The sequence below is a fragment of the Oncorhynchus mykiss genome, chromosome 15, assembly GCF_013265735.2.
Source record: "Oncorhynchus mykiss isolate Arlee chromosome 15, USDA_OmykA_1.1, whole genome shotgun sequence".
Classification (NCBI taxonomy): domain Eukaryota; kingdom Metazoa; phylum Chordata; class Actinopteri; order Salmoniformes; family Salmonidae; genus Oncorhynchus; species Oncorhynchus mykiss.
In genome coordinates, this window is record NC_048579.1 from 45,790,497 (window position 1) to 45,811,690 (window position 21,194).

Sequence of the window (21,194 nt, forward strand, 5' to 3'; positions counted from 1 at the left end):
CAGAGCAACAATGATCTAGCAATATTCAGGGCACATGCTGTGAACCATTAGAAGTAGCGCTATCCACGCGGACTACTAGGCACAGTTCCAGTTCGGGTTGATGATTGGCTGAAAAGGGCTGTTTTACGCCCGTGTGAGACGCTTCTCTATCCCATCATGCAGCGGGTGATGTCCAAGGAAAGATGGCGGAAGGAGGAGCGGCTGATCTGGATACCCAGAGAGGAGAAGTCGCAGCACTGCTGAAAACACAGCTACGAAAGGGAGATACTTGGTAAGAGTTTGCTGGTAACTTTTTAAAGGTCTTAGGAAGGTGCTGTCTGACCTTACCGTGGCTGTCAAAGTGCTAAAGCAGCGGAGAGCGGGTGTGACAGGCCGTGTTGACAGTTACCTTGCCAGTTAACGTTAGCTGTCAGCTTCTGTCAGCTAAAGCTAGCCAGCGGCTTCGCCACATTCCACAGTTTCTATTGACCAAGTTATTTGCCAACATGGGAATGTCTAGACACATAGGTATGTTACCAACGTAGCTAGTAAAATACATTTATTTTCCCAATGATTTTTCATGATCTTGCGATTCAAAGCTGGCTAGCTTGATTTCAAGTGGTTTGCCCGTGACGTGAGCTCATCTGGCAAGTCAGGGAGGAGTCATGAAAAGCAACTGTCAAAATGACTTGGCTTGCCAACTAACACACACAAACGTGCCAGTATCAAACAGTTAGCTGCTGACATAATTAACATTAGTGACAATCAAGTGTCCCAACTAGCTAACGTTTGTCTCGCTCACACTGTTAGCAAGCATCCGTTTCATGGTAATTGTAACATTCTTTACATTGTTTAACGTTACTCCAAATGAATGTCAATGAAAGTTATTTTTTTAAACTAAAAACAGATCAGCTGCTGGTCATTCTGAAATGACCCCATTGTCTCGAGTGCTCTCTAATTAACAAAGATCAACTGAATGAGAAACTGAGACTTGTAACTGGAGGTCCTTCTCTCAGCTGTGCTGGTTAGTGGGTACCCTGCCTGTACTTTGGAGCTACACATTTTTTAATAAAAAAATAAATAAAATCAGATACCATCTGCTACCCCAAACTCATTAGATCTAATCTAGCGTGATCTCAAATCTAAATCATCGGTGCTCTTTCTACATAGGTACCTAGTGGACAGCCACTGGTTCAAACAGTGGAAGAAATATGTGGGCTTTGACAGCTGGGACAAATATCAGATGGGAGACCAGAATGTCTACCCTGGACCAGTGGACAACTCGGGGCTCCTTACAAGTGGTAAGATGCACCACACTCAGACCTCCTTGATGCAATATTTATTGTCTATCTCTGGAGAGATTAGTGGAAAAGGTGACTTCATAACATGCTCTTTTTACTCATCCCCAGTGTGTCCAGATGAACCAACCACTGTTTTGCGCAGTACATGATGTTTAGAGTGATCAACATGATGCATCTTACCTAATATATCAAACTAAAGGCTGTTATACATGCAATTTCTGTAGGCTAAGTATGACAGAAAAAGTAGGTCTATAATATACTCTAAACATCAATGAAAATGTTCAACGGTAGCCTTTCTCTTGTCTATAGAAAGCTATCTGTTGCTTTGTTTTATTGTATAAGAAACTGCTATTATGAGTAGGCTACCACCATTGAAGCTGTCCCAATTGAACAACCCCATTATAACCCTAGCCATACATCGTCCTAAAATGTTTCCCTTTAATAATCCCTCTTTCGCCACAACCTGGGTCATATTCATTATGACAAACAGAAATGTATGTTTGTTATTGGCCAGGTTCAGGTAGTCCTTCCGTGTCAGTCCATTTTCTATTCTTTGTTGCCTACTGAACATGACCCGGTTGTCTCGCTCTCTCGAGTAGATGGGGATGTTCTGGCCATCAAGGAGCACCTCATTGATGAGCTGGACTACATCCTGATCCCAACAGAAGGCTGGAATAAGCTAGTGAGCTGGTATCCACTGATGGAGGGACAAGAGCCTATCTCACGCAAGGTAAGGATGAGTGACATTAGTGGCTAATTATGGCTGGTATGGTCCAATATCATTTGTTTTTAAGTGGTCAAATAAACAAAGTAATGTAGACCTACTGTATGGGTATAAGAGCTGATTGGGTACAGTGTACGTAGCACCAGTGCCTCAGCGGTAGTCAGATGAATGAGAAGCTCAGTCAGCACAAGGCTCAGGTACTTTATGTGAAGTGGTGAATAGTATGAGATAAGATAATATGGTCAGTGCACAATTACATTTCAATGGTCGCCGTTTGGCCTGTTTGTCGATAACCTACTTGTAGCCGAAGAGGTTATTGTGGTGTGAGGAGTAATTGAGAAGTTTCCATTTGTGTCAACCTCGCATGTGTTCTATAGGGTTGGATTGATCAATATACTTCAGGTCAGATTGGGATGATTGTGAAAAAGGATACCAAGATAACTTAAGCTTGAGATTCAGTTACTAGCTGGGAGGGACTTAACTTTGATTTCTAGATCGATATTATCTCAATGTTTAGCCTCTCACCGTCTTCTTCAAGAAAAACGCAGCTGGGCTGTTTTTGATACAATTTAGCTACCGGTATTCCAAATATGCTAGCTATTATTTGTAATACATGGACCGAAACTAACATTCTGTATAAGGACTTGATTTGTTTTTAAACCTAAAGTGGTCCCGAGTACAGATGCTTACTGATTCAATGTTGTCCACAGAAGATCAGATTTTCTAAAGTGGAAGTAGGCTACATTGATATTATTTAGTTGCTTTTTTATTCAGTGTGCTTTTGGTTTAACTCTGACAACTGACTACAGTATAAGCCAGTAACTCACCTAAGGATTGTGTTCCTGGAAACACCAACGGGGTTATGATAACGTAGGGTTATTTCTAAGGGCTAACTGTCACCTGGGCCTACTGTACTTCCGTGAGCCCAGACATGGCTTTCTGCATTTTCAAATCTAGCCAGTCATGGCATCATGGCTGCTGCAGTGCTTTATTTTTCTCTCCCCATTGATCCTCCCCTTTTTGCCATGTATGTTGCGGGGGGTATCGAGTGGCCCTGGCCGTTTCTATTTTCAGAGAGTGCTCTGGATGACTGAAACACCGCAACATGGAGCGAGCTTCGAGACACAACATGCAGGAGGTTTTCTTTCTTTCTCACTTTTGGGGGTTCTTTTACCGTGTTAGACTGTTGGAATTGAATTTCCGGGTTCTCCTATTGCAGTTCCACTCAGCTTCAACGTAGAGAACCTATCACCTGGGGAGAGATTCTAGAGTGTCCTTGTTTTTCCAAATAGCGGAATGCTGCCTGAGGTCAAACAGAGAGAGCGGCAGAGGCTTTTTAAGAGCGAAGGAAGAGCGAACAAGGGAGAGAGCCTAAGCAGAAAGCGAGAGGGCGGGGTGGATCGGGGTTAGTCCTTAGCATAGCTGTTTTCGAAATTGGCTGTTTTGTCAGTTTGTTACTGTGAGACTTAACTTGCCTTTTATCTCTGTGTTAGCATGCCATTGCCGGGCATTCATTTTATAAGAAGGGCGGTGGGTGATGTCTGGTGGGTGAATCTGACCCATGCCTACAGCTGATCTCATTGCCTGGGGTTAGGGCGGGTCTGTACCCTACGGTATGGGGCCTGCCACCAGCGGAGGGGCTGTGTGAAATGAATAGGAATGGACCCTTCAGCTATGTCTACGCTCTGGGGCTATATTAAGATTATCCGTCATACGCTCCTATCAACGGAGTTATAAAGTGTAGCCTATAGTTTATACACTTACAATGCTTTCAGTGTGTAGATAATCCTATTAACTGGGTAGCCAAATTCTTAATTTGTTTCTACTGCCATATGCTGTGTTCTTTATTTTTTGTTTCCTTGGTGAAGTTGGTGATAGCTTCTCTGTTCAATGTTGCAGAGTTTTAGCAAGTTCCAACTTGTACTCAATCAGCAATGCAAATCTTGCCCATATCGGAGCAATGTCATGATGAGTTTAATTAGCAAAAAATATTTGTTTCCTTCTTATGCCATCATGTACAACAAATGATTAGATCAAAATTCACAATGTAATGAGTTTAATTGCCAAAATTGTAACCGAGTGATAACTATTTTCTTCTCATGCCATCTGTCATGTAAGAGAACTTTAACATTTTCAAGTGTTTAATTTGAAAAACAAACTCATTAACAAATATGATTTCTTTTGCCATCTGTCATGATGTAAGACACACTCTATTGACATATTTCGACAGGTGGTAGAACAGGGTATGTTTGTGAAGCACTGCAAGGTGGAGGTGTACCTCACAGAACTGAAGCTGTGTGAAGACCGCAACATGGACAACGTGGTCACCAGACGCTTCAGCAAAGCGGACACGATAGGTAGGCAGACACTGTTATACTCCCTAACAGATTGAATGTAGCAGATAGTATCTTTATTTAGAAGAAACTCTAGTCTCTTTTCCTCATGGATTATTTCCACACGTTTTCTACCCCGTTTTTATTTTTACCTTTTATTTAACAAGCCAAGTCAGTTAAGAACAAATTCTTATTTACAATGACTGCCAAACCCGGATGACGCTGGGCCAATTGTGCGCCGCCATATGGGACTCCCAATCACGGCCGGTTGTAATACAGCCTGGAATCGAACCAGGGACTGTAGTGATGCCTCAAGCACTGAAATGCTTATAATAATAGTATTATAAGTATTAGCCTACACTTTTATCTACAGTGACTTATAGTCATGCGTGTACGTATGAGTAGTCCTGGGAATCAAACCCATGCTCTACCAAGCGCCATACTCTACCAACTGAGCTATAGAGTACCGTTATATTGGTGTAAACCTAGTAAGCATTGGTATGACCATTATTTTCATTGTACAGTTAACCTGACAAATGTAGCAGCTGTCCACTTTTCTCGGCCAGAGAATGAATGAATCGATCATTCCCATCCATTAGCACCAGTCACGGTGATTGCACAGGAGAACTTCTCTTCTACCTGACAGAGAATTAATAAGTAATATATTTGTTTTAAAATGCAGAGAAGCACTCCATTTTCCTCTTTGTGGATCAATTCCACTCATTTTCTTCCTGATATTAGGATTTTATATTTATATCCTGACATGTTCTGTAGTTCTTAATTTGACTTGTTGGTTGTTTACTTTGGTTTCACCATTGCTCTTAGTTATTTCACTGATATTACAAACATCTTTTTAAGTTTATGAAAATCAGGTGCATTGCCAGCCTTTTAATGGTCAATTTAAACAGTGAAATCACAAGGGAAGGTCACTCACTATCTGTTTTGTTTGTCAACCTCTTATGAACACTGACTTTGCTATTTTTTATTTTACCCCATTTTCTCCCCAATTTCGTGGTATCCAATTGTTTAGTAGCTACTATCTTGTCTCATCGCTACAACTCCTGTACGGGCTCGGGAGAGATGAAGGTCGAAAGTCATGCGTCCTCCGATACACAACCCAACCAAGCTGCACTGCTTCTTAACACAGCGCGCATCCAACCCGGAAGCCAGCCGCACCAATGTGTCCGGAGGAAACACCGTGCATCTGGCAACTTTGGTTAGCGCGCACTGCGCCCGGCCCGCCACAGGAGTCACTGGTGCACGATGAGACAAGGATATCCCTACCGGCCAACCCCCTCCCTAACCCGGACGACGCTAGGCCAATTGTGCTTCGCCCCACGGACCTCCCGGTCGCGGCCGGTTACGACAGAGCCTGTGCGCGAACCCAGAGTCTCCCGGGAGGCCACTGACTTTGCTTTTGACTACTGCAAAATGATGCGCTCCTAAAATAACTGCCAAAACTCTGCTCCCTAAAGCAAACAAAAGTAATCAGCAATTACATGGGCAGGGAGTGTTACTATAAAGTAATGAATTAATCTGCTGCCAATTTATCAGAGCATGAGAGATTTATACACCCAATTATTCTCTGCCCTAAGTATGCAGGTGCATGTGTGTAATTTTTTTCAATTTGCCACCTACATGTTTTGTATACTCAATGTATATGGCATGTTGCTTATTTGTTACCTTTGTTCTATAACCTCCTGTCATGCAGACACCATTGAGAAGGAGATGCGTAAACTGTTCAGTATCCCAGACGAGAGAGAGACCAGGTTGTGGAACAAGTACATGAGCAACACGTTCGAGCCTCTGAACAAACCGGACAGCACCATACAGGACGCAGGACTCTACCAAGGACAGGTATGAAATAACCCTTGGATATCAGGCTATTTATACATTGTCTCTACTTCCTGTCCTGTCATCGCACCAGTTATATAGGATCTAGATTGTTCCACACCATGCAAACTGACAAGGAAATTCTCTATGCTCTTGTTACTAGGAATGGCGCTGGAGGGGATGACTGCCGTTTTACAGGCTCCGAACCAATTGTGCTATTTTGTGGGGGGGGGGGGGGGGGGTTCGCATAATGTAGATGCTACTGTCTCTTATGACCGATTTTGTTTTTGTTTTTTTTCTTTAATGATATCATTTTTCTCTCAGACAAGGCCTAAATCCCTGTCATTCACCTGAAGAAAAGGAAATACAGGTGAAGGAGATCAGGGTGCCTTGTGAAAATTTTGTTGGTGAGTAGGTAACCTGCTCTACCATCCATTCTATTAGCCAACATGCCATCACTGTAGAATAAACTGGATAACTTCCGTTCGAGACTATCCTACCGACAGGACCTTAAAAACGAATATCTTATGTTTAACTGAGACGTGGCTGAACGATGACGCAGATAATATACAATTGTCAGGGTTTTCCATGCATTGGCAGGACATAACTGCTTGCAAGCAAAAACTAAAGCAAGAAGTACCAGTGACTCGCTCAATACGGAAGTGGTCAAATGACACGGATGCCACACTTCACGACTGTTTTGCTAGCACAGACTGGAATATGTTCCGGGATTCATCCAATGGCATTGAGGACTATACCACCTCAGTCACCAGCTTCATCAATAAGTGCATCAACTTAGTCCCGACGTGCGTACATATTGCAACCAGAAGCCATGGATTACAGGCAACATCCTCACCGAGTTAAAGGATAGGTCTGCCTAAATCAAGGAGCTGGATACCAGACTTCCTGACAGGCTGCTCCCAGGTGATAAGGGTAGGCAACAACACATCTGCCACGCTGATCCTCAACACGGGGTCCCTCAGGGATGTGTGCTTTGTTCCTTCCTGTACTCCCTGTTTACCCACGACTGCCTGGCCAAGCACGACTCCAACACCATTACATTTGTTGACGACACAACAGTGAGACAGCCTATATAAGCGTCTGGATTAGTGTCCTACTCCTTTAGCTCTATGCAGTTGTTGCTTATAATCCATAGCTTCTGGTTGGGATATGTACATACAGTCACTGGGGACAACGTCTTCGATGCACTTATTGATGAAGCCGGTGACTGAGGTGGTATAGTCCTCAATGCCATTGGATGAATCCCAGAACATATTCCAGTCTGTGAGAGCAAAACAGTCCAGTAGCATAGATACCACTTCCGTATTGAGCGAGTCACTGGTACTTCCTGCTTTAGTTTTTGCTTGTAAGAAGAAATCAGAAGGATAGTATTATGGTCAGATTTGCCAAATGGATGGTGGAGTGCTTTGTATGCATCTGTGTGTGGATTAAAGGTGGTCTGGATGAGCATTTTCTTGTTTGCTTATGGCCTTATAGAGTTGGTTGAGTGCGGTCTTAGTTTAACCATTGGTTTATGGTGGTAAATAGACGGCTAGGAATAATATAGTTGAGATCTCTCTTGATAGATGGTGTTGTCTACAGCTTATCATAGGGTACTCTACCTCAGGTGAGCAATACCTTGAGACTACTTTATATTAGACATCGCTCACTAGCTGTTATTGACAAATGGACACACACCCCCACCCCTCGTCTTATTAGACTTAGCTTCTCTGTTCTGCCGAATCATGGAAAATCCCACCAGCTCTATATTATCCGTGTCGCCGTTCAATCACGCCTTGGTGAAACATAAGATATTAGTTTTTAATGTCCTGTTGGTAGGATAATCTTAATTCTAGGTCATGCATTTTATTTTCCAATGATTGCACGTTAGCCAAAAGAACGGATGGCAGTGGGAGTTTACTTGCTCGCCAACGAATTCTCATAAGGCAGCCCGACCTCTGCCCCCTTTTTCTTCGGCTTCACGCAAATGACTGGGTTTTGGGCTTGTTCCCGGGAAAGCAGTATATCCTTCTCGTCAGACACATTAAAGGAAAAGTTTTTCCAGTTTTTGGGTGAGTAGTCGCTGTTCTGATGTCAAGAAGGTATTTTCGGTCATAAGAGACAGTAGCAGCCACATTATGTACAAAATAAGTTAAACAACGCAAGAAAACTAACAAAATAGCACAGTTGATTAGAAGTATGTAAAACGTCACCGAAGAGGATTGCTGACATCTTAACACCGTGTACCAGTGTAATGATAATGCTGTTTAATTAGCTTCTTGATATGTCACACCTCTCAGGTGGTGGATTATCTTGGCAAAGGATAAATGCTTACTAACAGGGATGTAAACAAACTTGTGCACAAAATTTGGGAGAAATACGCTTTTTGTATGTATGGAACATTTCTGGGATCTTTTATTTCAGCTCATGAAACATGGGACCAATGCTTCACATGATGCGTTATTGTTTTAGTTCAGTGTAGTATCCACTGTAATTATAATAAAGTACCTGAAGTTTACATACACCTTAGCCAAATACATTTAAACTCTGTTTTTCACAATTCCTGACATTTAATCCTAGTAAATATTCCCCGTCTTAGGTCAGTTAGGATCACCACTTTTATTTTAAGAATGTGAAATGTCAGAATAATAGTGGAGAGTGATTTATTTCAGCTTTTATTTCTTTCATCACATTCCCAGTGGGTCAGAAGTTTACATACACTCAATTAGTATTTGGTAACATTGCCTTGAAATTATTTAACTTGGGTCAAATGTTTCAGGTAGCCTTCCACAATCTTCCCACAATAAGTTGGGTGAATTTTGGCCCATTCCTCCTGACAGAGCTGGTGTAACTGAGTCCGGTTTGTTGGCCTCCTTGCTCGCACACGCCTTTTTCAGTTCTGGCCACAGGTTTTCTATAGGATTGAGGTCAGGGCTTTGTGATGGCCACTCCAATACCTTGACTTTGTTGTCCTCAAGCCATTTTGTCACAACTTTGTGGAATGCTTGGGTTCATTGTCCATTTGGAAGACACATTTGCGACCAAGCTTTACCTTGCTGATTGATGTCTTGAGATGTTGCTTCAAAATATCCACAATTTTCATTTCTCATGATGCCATCTATTTTGTGAAGTGCACCAGTCCCTCCTGCAGCAAAGCACCCCCACAACATGATGCTGCCACCCCCGTGCTTCACGGTTGGGATGGTGTTCTTCGGCTTGCAAGCTTCCCCCTTTTTCCTCCAAAGGAAAGGTTTTATTTTTATTTAAACCTGAGGACATTTCTCCAAAAAGTACAATCTTTGTCCCAATGTGCAGTTGCAAACCGTAGTCTGGGTTTTGTATGGCGGTTTTGAAGCAGTGGCATCTTCCTTGCTGAGCGACCTTTCAGATTATGTCGATATAGGACTCGTTTTACTGTGGATATAGATACTTTTGTACCTGTTTCCTCCAGCATCATCACAAGGTCCTTTGCTGTTGTTCTGTTCTGTTGTTCACCAGAGTATGTTCATCTCTAGGAGACAGAACGCGTCTCCTTCCTGAGTGGTATGACGGCTGCGTGGTCCCACGGTCTTTATACTGGCATACTATTGTTTGTACAGAGGAACGTGGTACCTTCAGGCTTTTGGAAATTGCTCCCAAGGAGGTTTTGGCAGATTTTTCTCTTGATTTTCTCAAGATGTCAAGCAAAGAGGCACTGAGTTTGAAGGTAGGCCCTGATATACATCCACAGGTATACCTCCAATTGACTCGAATTATGTCAATTAGCCTTTCTGAAGCTTCTAAAGCATAACATAATTTTCTGGCATTTTCCAAGCTGTTTAAAGGCACAGTCAACTTAGTGTATGTAAACTTCTGACCCACTGGAATTGTGATACAGTGAAATAATCTGTCTGTAAACAATTGTTTGAAAACCTACTTGTCATGCACAAAGTAGATGTCCTAATCGACTTGCCAAAACTATAGTTTGTTAACAAGACATTTGTGGAGTGGTTGAAGAACGAGTTTTAATGACTCCAACCTAAGTGTATGTAAACGTCTGACTTCAACTGTACATATAGCCTACACGTCTTATTATACACATCTTAAGTGTCTGGCTCCAAAGAACAGCGAAGCTGCAAGTGTCCTTTCCCCCCCACCTGGGGGAGTTTACCAGAAGTAGCCTAGGCCTAAACATCCATTTACAAGCAGGGATTAATCTAGACAACTGGGCAATGGGTCACTGGAGGGACATTCCACTCGATGGTAACAACTGCTCTAGAGGATATACAGGAATGTGTCCCAAATGGCACCCTGTTCCCTACATAGTGCACCCAGGACTCTAAATTAAAATGTCATTGGTAGTACTAGTGCCTCCAACTTAAAGTTAAGAGTAAAACATAAAATGTATTACCTTGTGTTTTTGGCTATGCCGGATTAAGTGATTTGACATGCTATTCTATAAAATAATTTATCTGTAATTAATATTACCTGATTAAGCTAATCAGGTAAATGTAATTAACTAGAAAGTCGGGGCACCACGAAATAATGTTTATAGAGCTGTTATCTTCCGAATAAACTCATATAGACCTAGTAATCTTTTACATCAGTAGCAGTCAATATTTAATCGTCACTTTATTCAGTCTCAACCAAAAATGTACAACTTTCAGATATCTTCACGAACCCTGGCTAACAAGTTGAATCAGCAATACAAAATTTGACTTAATTGATTTACTAAATATCTAAATGATCATACATTGATTACAAATTATGTCATAAAGCAAAACGTCCCTACCGGACGGAACAGATATGACGGCTGGTTACACAAAGAAAGGGGGTTGGGTTTTGAATGAAAGAGTAGGAAGACCGAGTAACAACGGGATGCTATTGTAAATACATAATCTTATGCATTCTAAATAACCACCCATTTGGAAAATGCAATAAATATTTACTCTGAGCTGCGCTTCACTAGGTTGGTCGTAGATGGAAGGCCGGGTTGCCCAGCAGGGATCTCTTGTCCTTTGAAGAATGTCTCTGGTGGTAAAGTGAATACGTTGTAGTTTCGTGTGTGTGTTAGACTGGATACGCCGTCCGTCCTTTCCTAGCCCACGTTTACAGCGACTGCTGGTAACTCAACGGCTAGGAGGTATCACTTCTGGAGTGAAGTGTTCAAAGTTCATACCAAGTTGCCATACTTTTAAGCTTGTGCTATATTCTGGTTGGTATAGTTGAAATTCATCCTTTAAGCGTGTCGATCGTCACCTTCACATTGAACATGATGCTAATTTTGTTATGTTATTATCTGAGCCCTTTTAACCTTTCTAGGGCAGGCGTTCCGCTAGCAGAACCCCTCGACAACATTCCGGTGAAAAGGCAGCGCGCGAAATTCAAAAACATTTTTTAGAAATATGTAACTTTCACACATTAACAAGTCCAATACAGCAAATGAAAGAAACATCTTGTTAATCTACCCATTGTCTGATTTCAAAAATGCTTTACAGCGAAAGCACAAATGATTGTTAGGTCATAGCCAAGTCAAAAAAACACAGGCATTCTTCCAGCCAAAGATAGGAGTCACAAAAAGCAGAAATATAGATAAAATTAATCACTAACCTTTGATGATCTTCATCAGATGGCACTCATAGGACATCATGTTACACAATACATGTATGTTTTGTTCGATAATGTGCATATTTATATCCAAAAATCTTGGTTTACATTGACGCGTTACGTGCAGTAATGTTTTGATTCCAAAACATCTGGTAATTTTGCAGAAATACTCATTAAACATTGATAAAAGATACTAGTGTTAGTCACAGAATTTAAAGATGGACTTCTCCTTAATGCAACCGCTGTGTCAGACTTCAAAAAAACTTTACGGAAAAATCATAATCTGAGAACGGCGCTCAGAGCCCAAAACAGCCAAAGAAATATTGGCCATTTTGGAGTCAACAGAAGTTAGAAAACACTAAATATTCACTTACCTTTGATCTTCATCAGAAGGCACTCCCAGGAATTCCAGTTTGACAATAAATTACTGATTTGTTCCATAAAGTCCATCATTTAGCCACTTGTTGTTGGCGTGTTAAGCCCAGTAAACCATCTTCATGAGGCGCGAGCACTTCGTCCAGACAAAAACTCAAAGTTCCGTTACAGGTCGTAGAAACAAACCAAACAATGTATGGAATCAATCTTTAGGATGTTTTTAACATAAATCATCAATAAGGTTCCAACCGGAGAATTTCATTGTCTGAAGAAAAGCACTGGAACGAGAGCAAACTCTGTCGGGAGCGCGCATCACAAGCCTAAGACACCCTGCCAGACCACTGACTCAGAGCTCTCATGAGCCCCTCCTTTATAGTAGAATCCTCAAACTAGTTTTTAAAGACGGTTGACATCTAGTGGAAGCCCTAAGAAGTGCCACTTCATCCATATCTCACTGTGAATTCAATATGGACTGGGTTGAAAATCGACCAACCTCAGATTTCTCACTTCCTGTTTGGATTTCTTCTCACGTTTTTGCCTGCCATAGGAGTTCTGTTATACTCACAGACATAATTCAAACAGTTTTAGAAAGTAAAGAGTGTTTTCTATCCAATACTAATAATTAATATGCATATATTAGCATCTGGGACAGAGTAGGAGGCAGTTGACTCTGGGCACGCTATTCATCCAAAAGTGAAATGCTGCCCCCTATCCCAAAAAGGTTAACGTATGACCGTCGTCCTCGGTACAGAAAGCTGAATTTTCATCAACGGGTTTATATAGTGGTGAAAGAAGGGCGCGTTAAATAGTTTACAACCAAAGTCTGTTCACTTGGGCGGGGTCTCTGAGTGAGCAGGGTTTCCCTATGGCAAACTGTTCTCTCATTTAAGAAGCTAAAATTACATTTAATATTTTCACAAATACGTTTAAATTGCACAACAATTCCATGTGAATCTGATAACTAGAATGTGTCGACTTTCCAAGATACAGTTTGTCATCCTATCCTTAGTAGTAATATCTCAGACAACAACTGATCTGAGATCATGTTCTTTAAGTACCAACGCATATTTTCAACTGGTTGGATTACCGAAATATGGTTCCGTTTCCCACCTTTCGATGTTACCAGACTCTGTTACAAAGGCTTTACAAGAGTCAACTCTAGAGTAGAGAGAGAGAGAAAAGGGGAAAGGTATTTATGGGGGTCATAAACCTCCCCCAACAGGCCAAATTCATGACAACCTGAAGCACATGCTGTGCTCTAACTAATATTTAACCATGTAAAGACATTGGTTTTTAAAAACTAGAATGTTAATACAAAAACCTGCCATTGAAATTAGTCATTTTTGAATATTAGGTTTCTACATTGTGTAAAAGCTCTACCTATTGACGGGGTATAAACTCTTACCCTACGAGGCACGGAGCCTGATGGTTTTCTTTTCTACCTGATAATTAATTGCATCCACCTGGTGACCAGATCTAAATCGGTCCCTAATTAGAGAGGAACAATGAAAAATTGCAGTCAAACTGGCATTGAGGTTGAGTTTGAAGGACCTATTGAGATGAGTTACATCACATTTTAAACGGTCTCTTTAAGAGCCTCAAGTTTGAGTGGTGACATGCATGAAATCAGTCATTAATTAATTGGTATGATTTATCTTCTAATGAAGCTATCCTTTTCCCTGTTTTTTTTCTGTGCCCCCAAGTGTTTAGATATACTAGTAAAATAACAAGGTTGCTAGCTAACGTGACTGAACAAGGTGTAAACAAATGTAAGTGGATTTTGAACGATCCACAACAGTTTATGAATATTGCCAAAAACAAACAAAAAGTTGGGGAAAATCTACCAGCCAATACATTTGGCATAGCACCAAAAAACTATTATCGGCCTTGTTTTCCCCTTTGATAGTTTTTTCAGGTTTTTGTTCTCAAAATCACACTTAATAGAACATCCAATTTTGTTTGTCCACAACAATGCTTAAATCACATCTTTTGAGGTCTGGGAAAGAAAGTAAAACATTTTGGTGTGTAGTTGCCCTTTAATTTCAGTTGTGCATGTCAAGAGACTGGTGTTTGGCGGGTGGTGTTTCTCTATGGCGATAGCAGAGTTTACGAGACAAAAGATACAAATCATATTGATATCATCATTTTGCCAGGTATGCTTTGCAGTTTAATATTTAATTTGGAAAGTTTTATGGGGAAAGCCTTTTATAAATGACTGTTTCGGCATCGCTAACTGGCAACACAAAGTGGTAGGCCCATGCAGTTATGTCTTGAGAAAGTTGCAAGAAATACATATCACTGATACATTTAGACATGCTCCGGAACTTTGGCGACTACTAAGGCTTTCTTAAACCTCCCACTTTGGGCCGACTGTGTCAATGTGCAGTTCATATATGCATAATCTATCAGCAGAATTGCTGTCTTTGCTCAATTAGCCACAAGGTAAAAAATCTGTCGTTCTGACCCTGAGCAAGGCAGTTAACCCACTGTTCCTCGGGCACCAGAGACGTGGATGTCGATTTAAGGTTTTCCATTTCCTAGTTTGAAAGCAATTGTTTCTCTGGACTCTGTGCTGTGCCATTTTTATTTCCCCCCCCCTACATTTTCCACCATGTGGGCCAGCCCCCCTAGCAATTTGAGTTCAACCAATGAGCTTCGGACCCTCGCAATATGAGTGACCACTAGCAGTTCTTTTAAATGTATTTATTTTTATTTTGGGGGGTCTCATAGAAAAATATCTCAGAGCATATTTGACCAAAATGGTCACACTTTAGAGCCCTGAGTGCAGTACATTTGACCAGAGCCCTTTGGGGCCTGGTCAAACGTAGTGCACTAAATATGGAATAAAGTTCCATTTTGGACACTACCCAGGCCCCCACTTTGGCTTTTCAGTCTGCCCACGACAAAGCCAACTAAGAGGCAAAAAGGGATACTTAGGGATATGATTCATCTCCCTTTTTCCCTGTATTATGAGATTGGGAAATTACAACTTTTTACTAGATGCAGTAAACTGATTTGAGAAGTACAAGTAGATTCATTAAACAGATTGTGCAGCAGCTCTGCATTTCCAGTCGAGTTCACATAGAAATCGCAAGAAATCCATATTGCATGCAATATTCTGAAATGTCTCTCAGCCTTGCGTTATGTCTGTTTTTACATTGTACTCTGTCTCTATCCCCCTCTACCCTTCCGACTACTTCCCACACACTAGAGATCTTCACGGATCCACCTGTACCCGAATACCTGAGACTGTATCCGGACCCAAGCTAGATAATGTTACGGGTCTAGGTCGGGTCTGATAAGTGTCACGGGTCTCAGGCATGTGTAATTTTAACCGCCTTGTCTGAAGGGACTGTACAGATCCGAATGTGAATGCTGCAGTAGGGAGAGCAAGAGACATTTCATAATTTATGCTGCTGCACTTGCGTTTCACGAGAGTGGAGCTTGTAGCTTGTTGTTGGCCAATCATAAGTCATGAAAGTGGCAATAGACTACAGTCATAGAGCCTCAGTGTGTGACAATAGAGCTGATTTAAAAATATAAATATATATTTATTTTTTAATTTTTCGTAATGCGTCCAACTTTTTGGACTCGTGAAGACCTCTACCACACACACCAAGCCTCGCCCCCTGTCACTCAAGCAGCACAGTTCCTCCTCGCTGGTAGATTCACAATAAGTTTGCATGCTGTTCTATTAGGTCAAATGCAGTCAACAGATTGTTCCAAACAAGAGCAATGTTGCTTTCCACTTTGCTTCTTGACATAAAATCATGATTTCTATGGTTCCAACAGTTCACACAAAAAAAAAAAAATTCTCCCAGGTCTTTGATCTTTATCGGAAGTAAAATGGCAATATTTTGTAAAATAGCTACTGTAAGTAGATGCAATTGTAAAACAGATTTTGAAATACTACAAGACGAGTGCCATAGTACTACATTTATGGTATTGTAGGCCAATCTGGCGAAGAAAGTTTAACATGTATGTATTATGTTTCCATATATTTATATGTGTATTATGTTTCTATTTCTGATATCCATGCAGGTCCTGGTAATAGAGCAGAAGAATGAGGATGGATCGTGGCCTAGAGGTTCCTCTGCACCTAAGTGAGTGTGTTTGGCTGGGTCCATGACATTCCATTGACTTCCAATTAGGAAATACTCTCACTTGGCCTGGGGATTGAAAGACATTGGTTCCTCTGAGGCTGAGTTTTCTCTATGCTAGTTTATTCTGCAAAGTTTGTTTTATTCATTCAATGTATACATTTATGTTCAACCCAGCAGACCCTTATGATTATTTTTGCTGCTATTTTCCTACAGTCTTTCGTCTTTGAATTTCAACTCCCTGTCATATATTTGCTTCTATCCTATTTGCTTGGCTTTAGTTGCTGACATATCTCTTATCGTTTAACTCAGGGGTTTTCAAACTTTTTTCTTGCCCAGGGACCCCGCCCAGGCAAACTGGCGACATAGGGACCCCCATAATACGTTATGTCTTGTCTCAGGTGAAAGATAATGGCAGGTAGACTTTTTAAAATTAATAGATTTGGTAAACAGTTTCATTATTTTGACCTCTCCACAGTTCATTGGAAGGGTTAGCTCTAACAGTCTATTAGCTAGAAAGGCGTCTTGGCGGCATAGAGAAAGTGTTGCTGTTTCAAAGCAATTCTACAGAGAATTGAGCAGTTTTTCATCAAATTTCCAGGAATTCTACACTGCTCAAAAAAAATAAAGGCAACACTTAAACAACACAATGTAACTCCAAGTCAATCACACTTCTGTGAAATCAAACTGTCCACTTAGGAAGCAACACTGACAATACATTTCACATGCTGTTGTGCAAATGGAATAGACAACAGGTGGAAATTATAGGCAAATAGCAAGACACCCCCAATAAAGGAGTTGTTCTGCAGGTGGAGACCACAGACCACTTCTCAGTTCCTATGCTTCCTGGCTGATGTTTTGGTCACTTTTGAATGCTGCCGGTGCTTTCACTCTAGTGGTAGCATGAGACGGAGTCTACAACCCCCACAAGTGGCTCAGGTAGTGCAACTCATCCAGGATGGAACATCAATGCGAGCTGTGGCAAGAAGGTTTGCTGTGTCTGTCAGCGTAGTGTCCAGAGCATGGAGGCGCTACCAGGAGACAGGCCAGTACATCAGGAGACGTGGAGGAGGCCATAGGAGGGCAACAACCCAGCAGCAGGACTGCTACCTCCGCCTTTGTGCAAGGAGGAGCAGGAGGAGCACTGCCAGAGCCCTGCAAAATGACCTCCAGCAGGCCACAAATGTGCATGTGCCTGCTCAAACGGTCAGAAACAGACTCCATGAGGGTGGTATGAGGGCCCGACGTCCACACCGTGCAGGACGTTTGGCATTTGCCAGAGAACACCAAGAGTGGCAAATTCGCCACTGGCGCCCTGTGCTCTTCACAGATGAGAGCAGGTTCACACTGAGCACATGTAACAGACGTGACCGAGTCTGGAGACGCCGTGGAGAACGTTCTGCTGCCTGCAACATCCTCCAGCATGACCGGTTTGGCGGTGGGTCAGTCATGGTGTGTGGTGGCATTTCTTTGGGGGGCCGCACAGCCCTCCATGTGCTCGCCAGAGGTAGCCTGACTGCCATTAGGTACCGAGATGAGATCCTCAGACCCCTTGTGAGACCATATGCTGGTGCGGTTGGCCCTGGGTTCCTCCTAATGCAAGACAATGCTAGACCTCATGTGGCTGGAGTGTCAGCAGTTCCTGCAAGAGGAAGGCATTGATGCTATGGACTGGCACGCCCATTCCCCAGACCTGAATCAAATTGAGCACATCTGGGACATCATGTCTCGCTCCATCCACCAACGCCACGTTGCACCACAGACTGTCCAGGAGTTGGCAGATGCTTTAGTCCAGGTCTGGGAGGAGATCCCTCAGGAGACCATCCGCCACCTCATCAGGAGCATGCCCAGGCGTTGTAGGGAGGTCATACAGGCACGTGGAGGCCACACACACTACTGAGCCTCATTTTGACTTGTTTTAAGAACATTACATCAAAGTTGGATCAGCTTGTAGTGTGGTTTTCCACTAACTTTGAGTGACTCCAAATCCAGGCCTCCATGGGTTGATACATTTGATTTCCATTGATCATTTTTGTAATTTTGTCAGCACATTCAACTATGTAAGGAAAGAAGTATTTAATAAGAATATTTAATTCAGTCAGATCTAGGATGTTATTTTAGTGTTCCCTTTATCTTTTGAGCAGTGTACATGGTTTGGCATTGAGCTGAGAGACAATTTAGCTTTTTTATAGCATATTTCTTGGAGTTTTATGCATTTTCCAATGGCTAATGCATTGTTCTTCTGCTCAAACATAACAAAATCAATGGGCATGTGCTTTGAATGCCCGGTTTTTGATCTCCCTGACTCTAGCTTTCTTTGTTAGTTCTCAAAGTTGGTATTATTAAATCATAGTTCAATATCTTTTATGCATGATTTTTATCTGGGTTTGGTAATTTAAGTTGACAACTTTTTCCATCCCTAAAATTACCGCTTGGATGGCCCGCCTAAGAATTTCCTATATAGAGCAAACCCTGTGATCAGCTCCAATTACTATAATTTCCTCAATTTTAAAGGGATAGTTGGAGATTTTGGCAATGAAGCCCTTTATCTACTTACCCAGAATTTGAGGAACAGTTAGCATGCTAACTGTTCCTGCAGACTTCCAGTCATTGGGCTAACGCTAGTTAGCATTAGCTCGTGAAACTACCTTTAACTAACTACATACTGGACGCAGGGACGCATTGTATCCACGATGATATTCTGTTGCAGCTTGTGATATTGATAGAAATGGCAGACGCCCTGCAGTACCTGGACCCGAGTTTGAAAACCCCTGGTTTAACCTATTTCCATACTTTTTGAATGAACCCTCCATCTCTCAAAATCCTCTTCTTTGAGAGCCTTTATCCTTTCTCTCTAACTCATGATTTTCTTTATCTTTTGAAGGTCATCTGGTACTTCCAATCTTTCTGCTTTGCCAAAGATCTCCCCTTCATCTCTCACAAACAATCATAACAGCAGCTTCAACAGCAGGAAGTAAGGACTATTGAGCATAGAGAGGGTTGTCTAATTGACTGACTGGGCTGGGGCACATAGAGCCATAGAGAGACACTACGGAATTCAGCAAACTCTGAAGATGTCGAGTTTTGAACATCAGCGATCTAGGTGCCAAAGGTTCTATCTAGGCAAAGAGTACAAATTCGAATGTTATTGATTTAATGGAATGTTTGGTGCCAATATGAAGGATAGTTTGTGGACTCCGTACATCTATGGCTCTGGGTTAAGGCTTGAGGTGGTTATGTGGGGATTTGCAGTTGCCTGCTTGGTTTATGGTTTTTATCTGTTTTCACAGCAGTGTATTCTATCATGGGTCTAAAGAGCTTCTGCGTAGTAAACTGTATTTGAATGTCATCTCAGATTAAGTCATTATCTATTGACAGAATTATGGCTTAATTGACATTTCAATCTTAACTAACTTGATTGAAGAAGAGTAATTTTGTGTGGGCGCTTCGAGTGAGAATCAATAGCTCGTGTGAGCCTCATGCAACCCAGAAACTCTGAGACCTTGGTTGGACACCACTGCTGTGGGTGTGGATTGTGTTGTCACTGTCCAGTAGTTGAACAATAGCCTAATAGTAAGAGGAATGTTTTATTTTCCACTGTAGTTGTGAACCATTGCATGCTGGAATGGGTGTAATATCAGTGTCACTCAATCACTGAAGGCTTGTGTGTGGAAATAGGCTATGTGCATTTTTATTTTACCCGTCATCTGAGAAATACGGGCACACTACTGAGATATGTATGTATGTATGTAGCACACTTACGGTTCGAGCACGTTACTGTTTTCACCATTGCACACTAATGGTAGATTTATTTCCATATTGTGTTCTTGTTTCTGTGGACTCCATGGTGGCGATGTGGGAATAGGATCTCCCTGCAGATCCCCTTCCTGTCAACCCACTCCTCACTGTACAGCGCCAGCTTGGTCCGCTCTGGGATTGAATAATGGATAGGGTGCTATTTTAATCTGGGATGTTTCAAACCAGGATTAAGTATGCTAGGATGCGTCTTTTGTCTTTGACTGTTTGATTGTGGATAGGGTGGGACAAGATGCATATGTTCTGAGCCACTGTCCCTAGACTCCCTGTGTACAGTGTGAGTCCTTTCGTTCGCATTTTCTATGTATTCCCTCTTCTTCCTCTCTCTGAGCTTATTGTGCTGCATGTTCTGCAGTCCCTGTGTGACCTTCAGAATGCATTTCATCTGCACTCTCCCCCTTTCCACCTCGCTCTCGCTCGCTCGCTCTCTCTCGCTCTCTCTCGCTCTCTGTGTGTGTTGCGACACAGATGCCTACTTAATTATTCTCCTCACATCCTCCTCCAGCTATGCTCTCTACTCAGGCTACAGTAGATTCTTAAGGAGACCCAGTTATATGAATACCTAATTGCATATTAAAGAAGCTAGCTAGCTACTAGAGAAAGTACCTGTATTTGGCCACAATGCATTCTTCAGCCTCAGCAGGAATTCTCTGCTGTCAGGCCCCCCCCCCCCCCCTGCTATTTACCCTCCCTTTTCTTGAGCTCTCTCATCCCTCTATCTTGATAGGAACATCCCCTTTCTTTCCTTTACCCATCTTTCTCTCTCCTGTACCCCTTCCTCTCTTTCACCCTACATCTCTCCTTCTCCTGTACCACTCTGTACTCCACCTCTATCTTGTCTCCCCTCTCCCTTTACCACTCTCGCCCCCCCCTCGCTCTCTCTCTCCATCTGTGTACCTCTACTTCCTGAAGCGGATTCTTGACCATCGTTGTAGCTTAGCTAGCTGCTGCTATAAATAGGCTATCCTTTGGTAGCAGCAAGGCAGAGCACACGTCAGGGCAGGGGCATGCTAGAGGGCAGGGCAGGGATTGACACCGTCACATAGCAGGGCTCGGAGAGCGAGTGAGTAGAGGCACTGCAAAACTTGAACACTGACGGAGGAGGAGGGAGTTTTTTTTTCGTTAGCTGTGTTTGACTGTGTTGTGC

At 42.2% G+C, this 21,194-nt stretch overlaps 1 protein-coding gene across 6 annotated transcripts in view; it reads left to right on the forward strand.

Moving 5' to 3' along the window:
• The first annotated feature begins 142 nt into the window (after positions 1–142).
• LOC110490152 (ubiquitin carboxyl-terminal hydrolase 15) overlaps positions 143–21,194 on the forward strand; it is a 40,451-nt gene continuing 19,399 nt past the window's right edge. Inside the window, exons 1-7 of one of the 6 annotated variants that reach the window (XM_021563356.2) lie at positions 143–271; positions 1,150–1,280; positions 1,880–2,010; positions 4,235–4,361; positions 6,049–6,194; positions 16,161–16,234; positions 19,116–19,205. In XM_021563356.2, coding sequence (XP_021419031.2) covers positions 183–271; positions 1,150–1,280; positions 1,880–2,010; positions 4,235–4,361; positions 6,049–6,194; positions 16,161–16,234; positions 19,116–19,205 — 788 coding nt within the window. In that variant the 5' untranslated portion in view covers positions 143–182. Of the gene's footprint in view, positions 272–1,149; positions 1,281–1,879; positions 2,011–3,023; positions 3,143–4,234; positions 4,362–6,048; positions 6,195–6,333; positions 6,406–16,160; positions 16,235–19,115; positions 19,206–21,194 lie in introns of those variants that run through there. The other 5 variants (XM_021563357.2, XM_021563358.2, XM_021563359.2 and 2 more) reach the window with 5 other exon arrangements.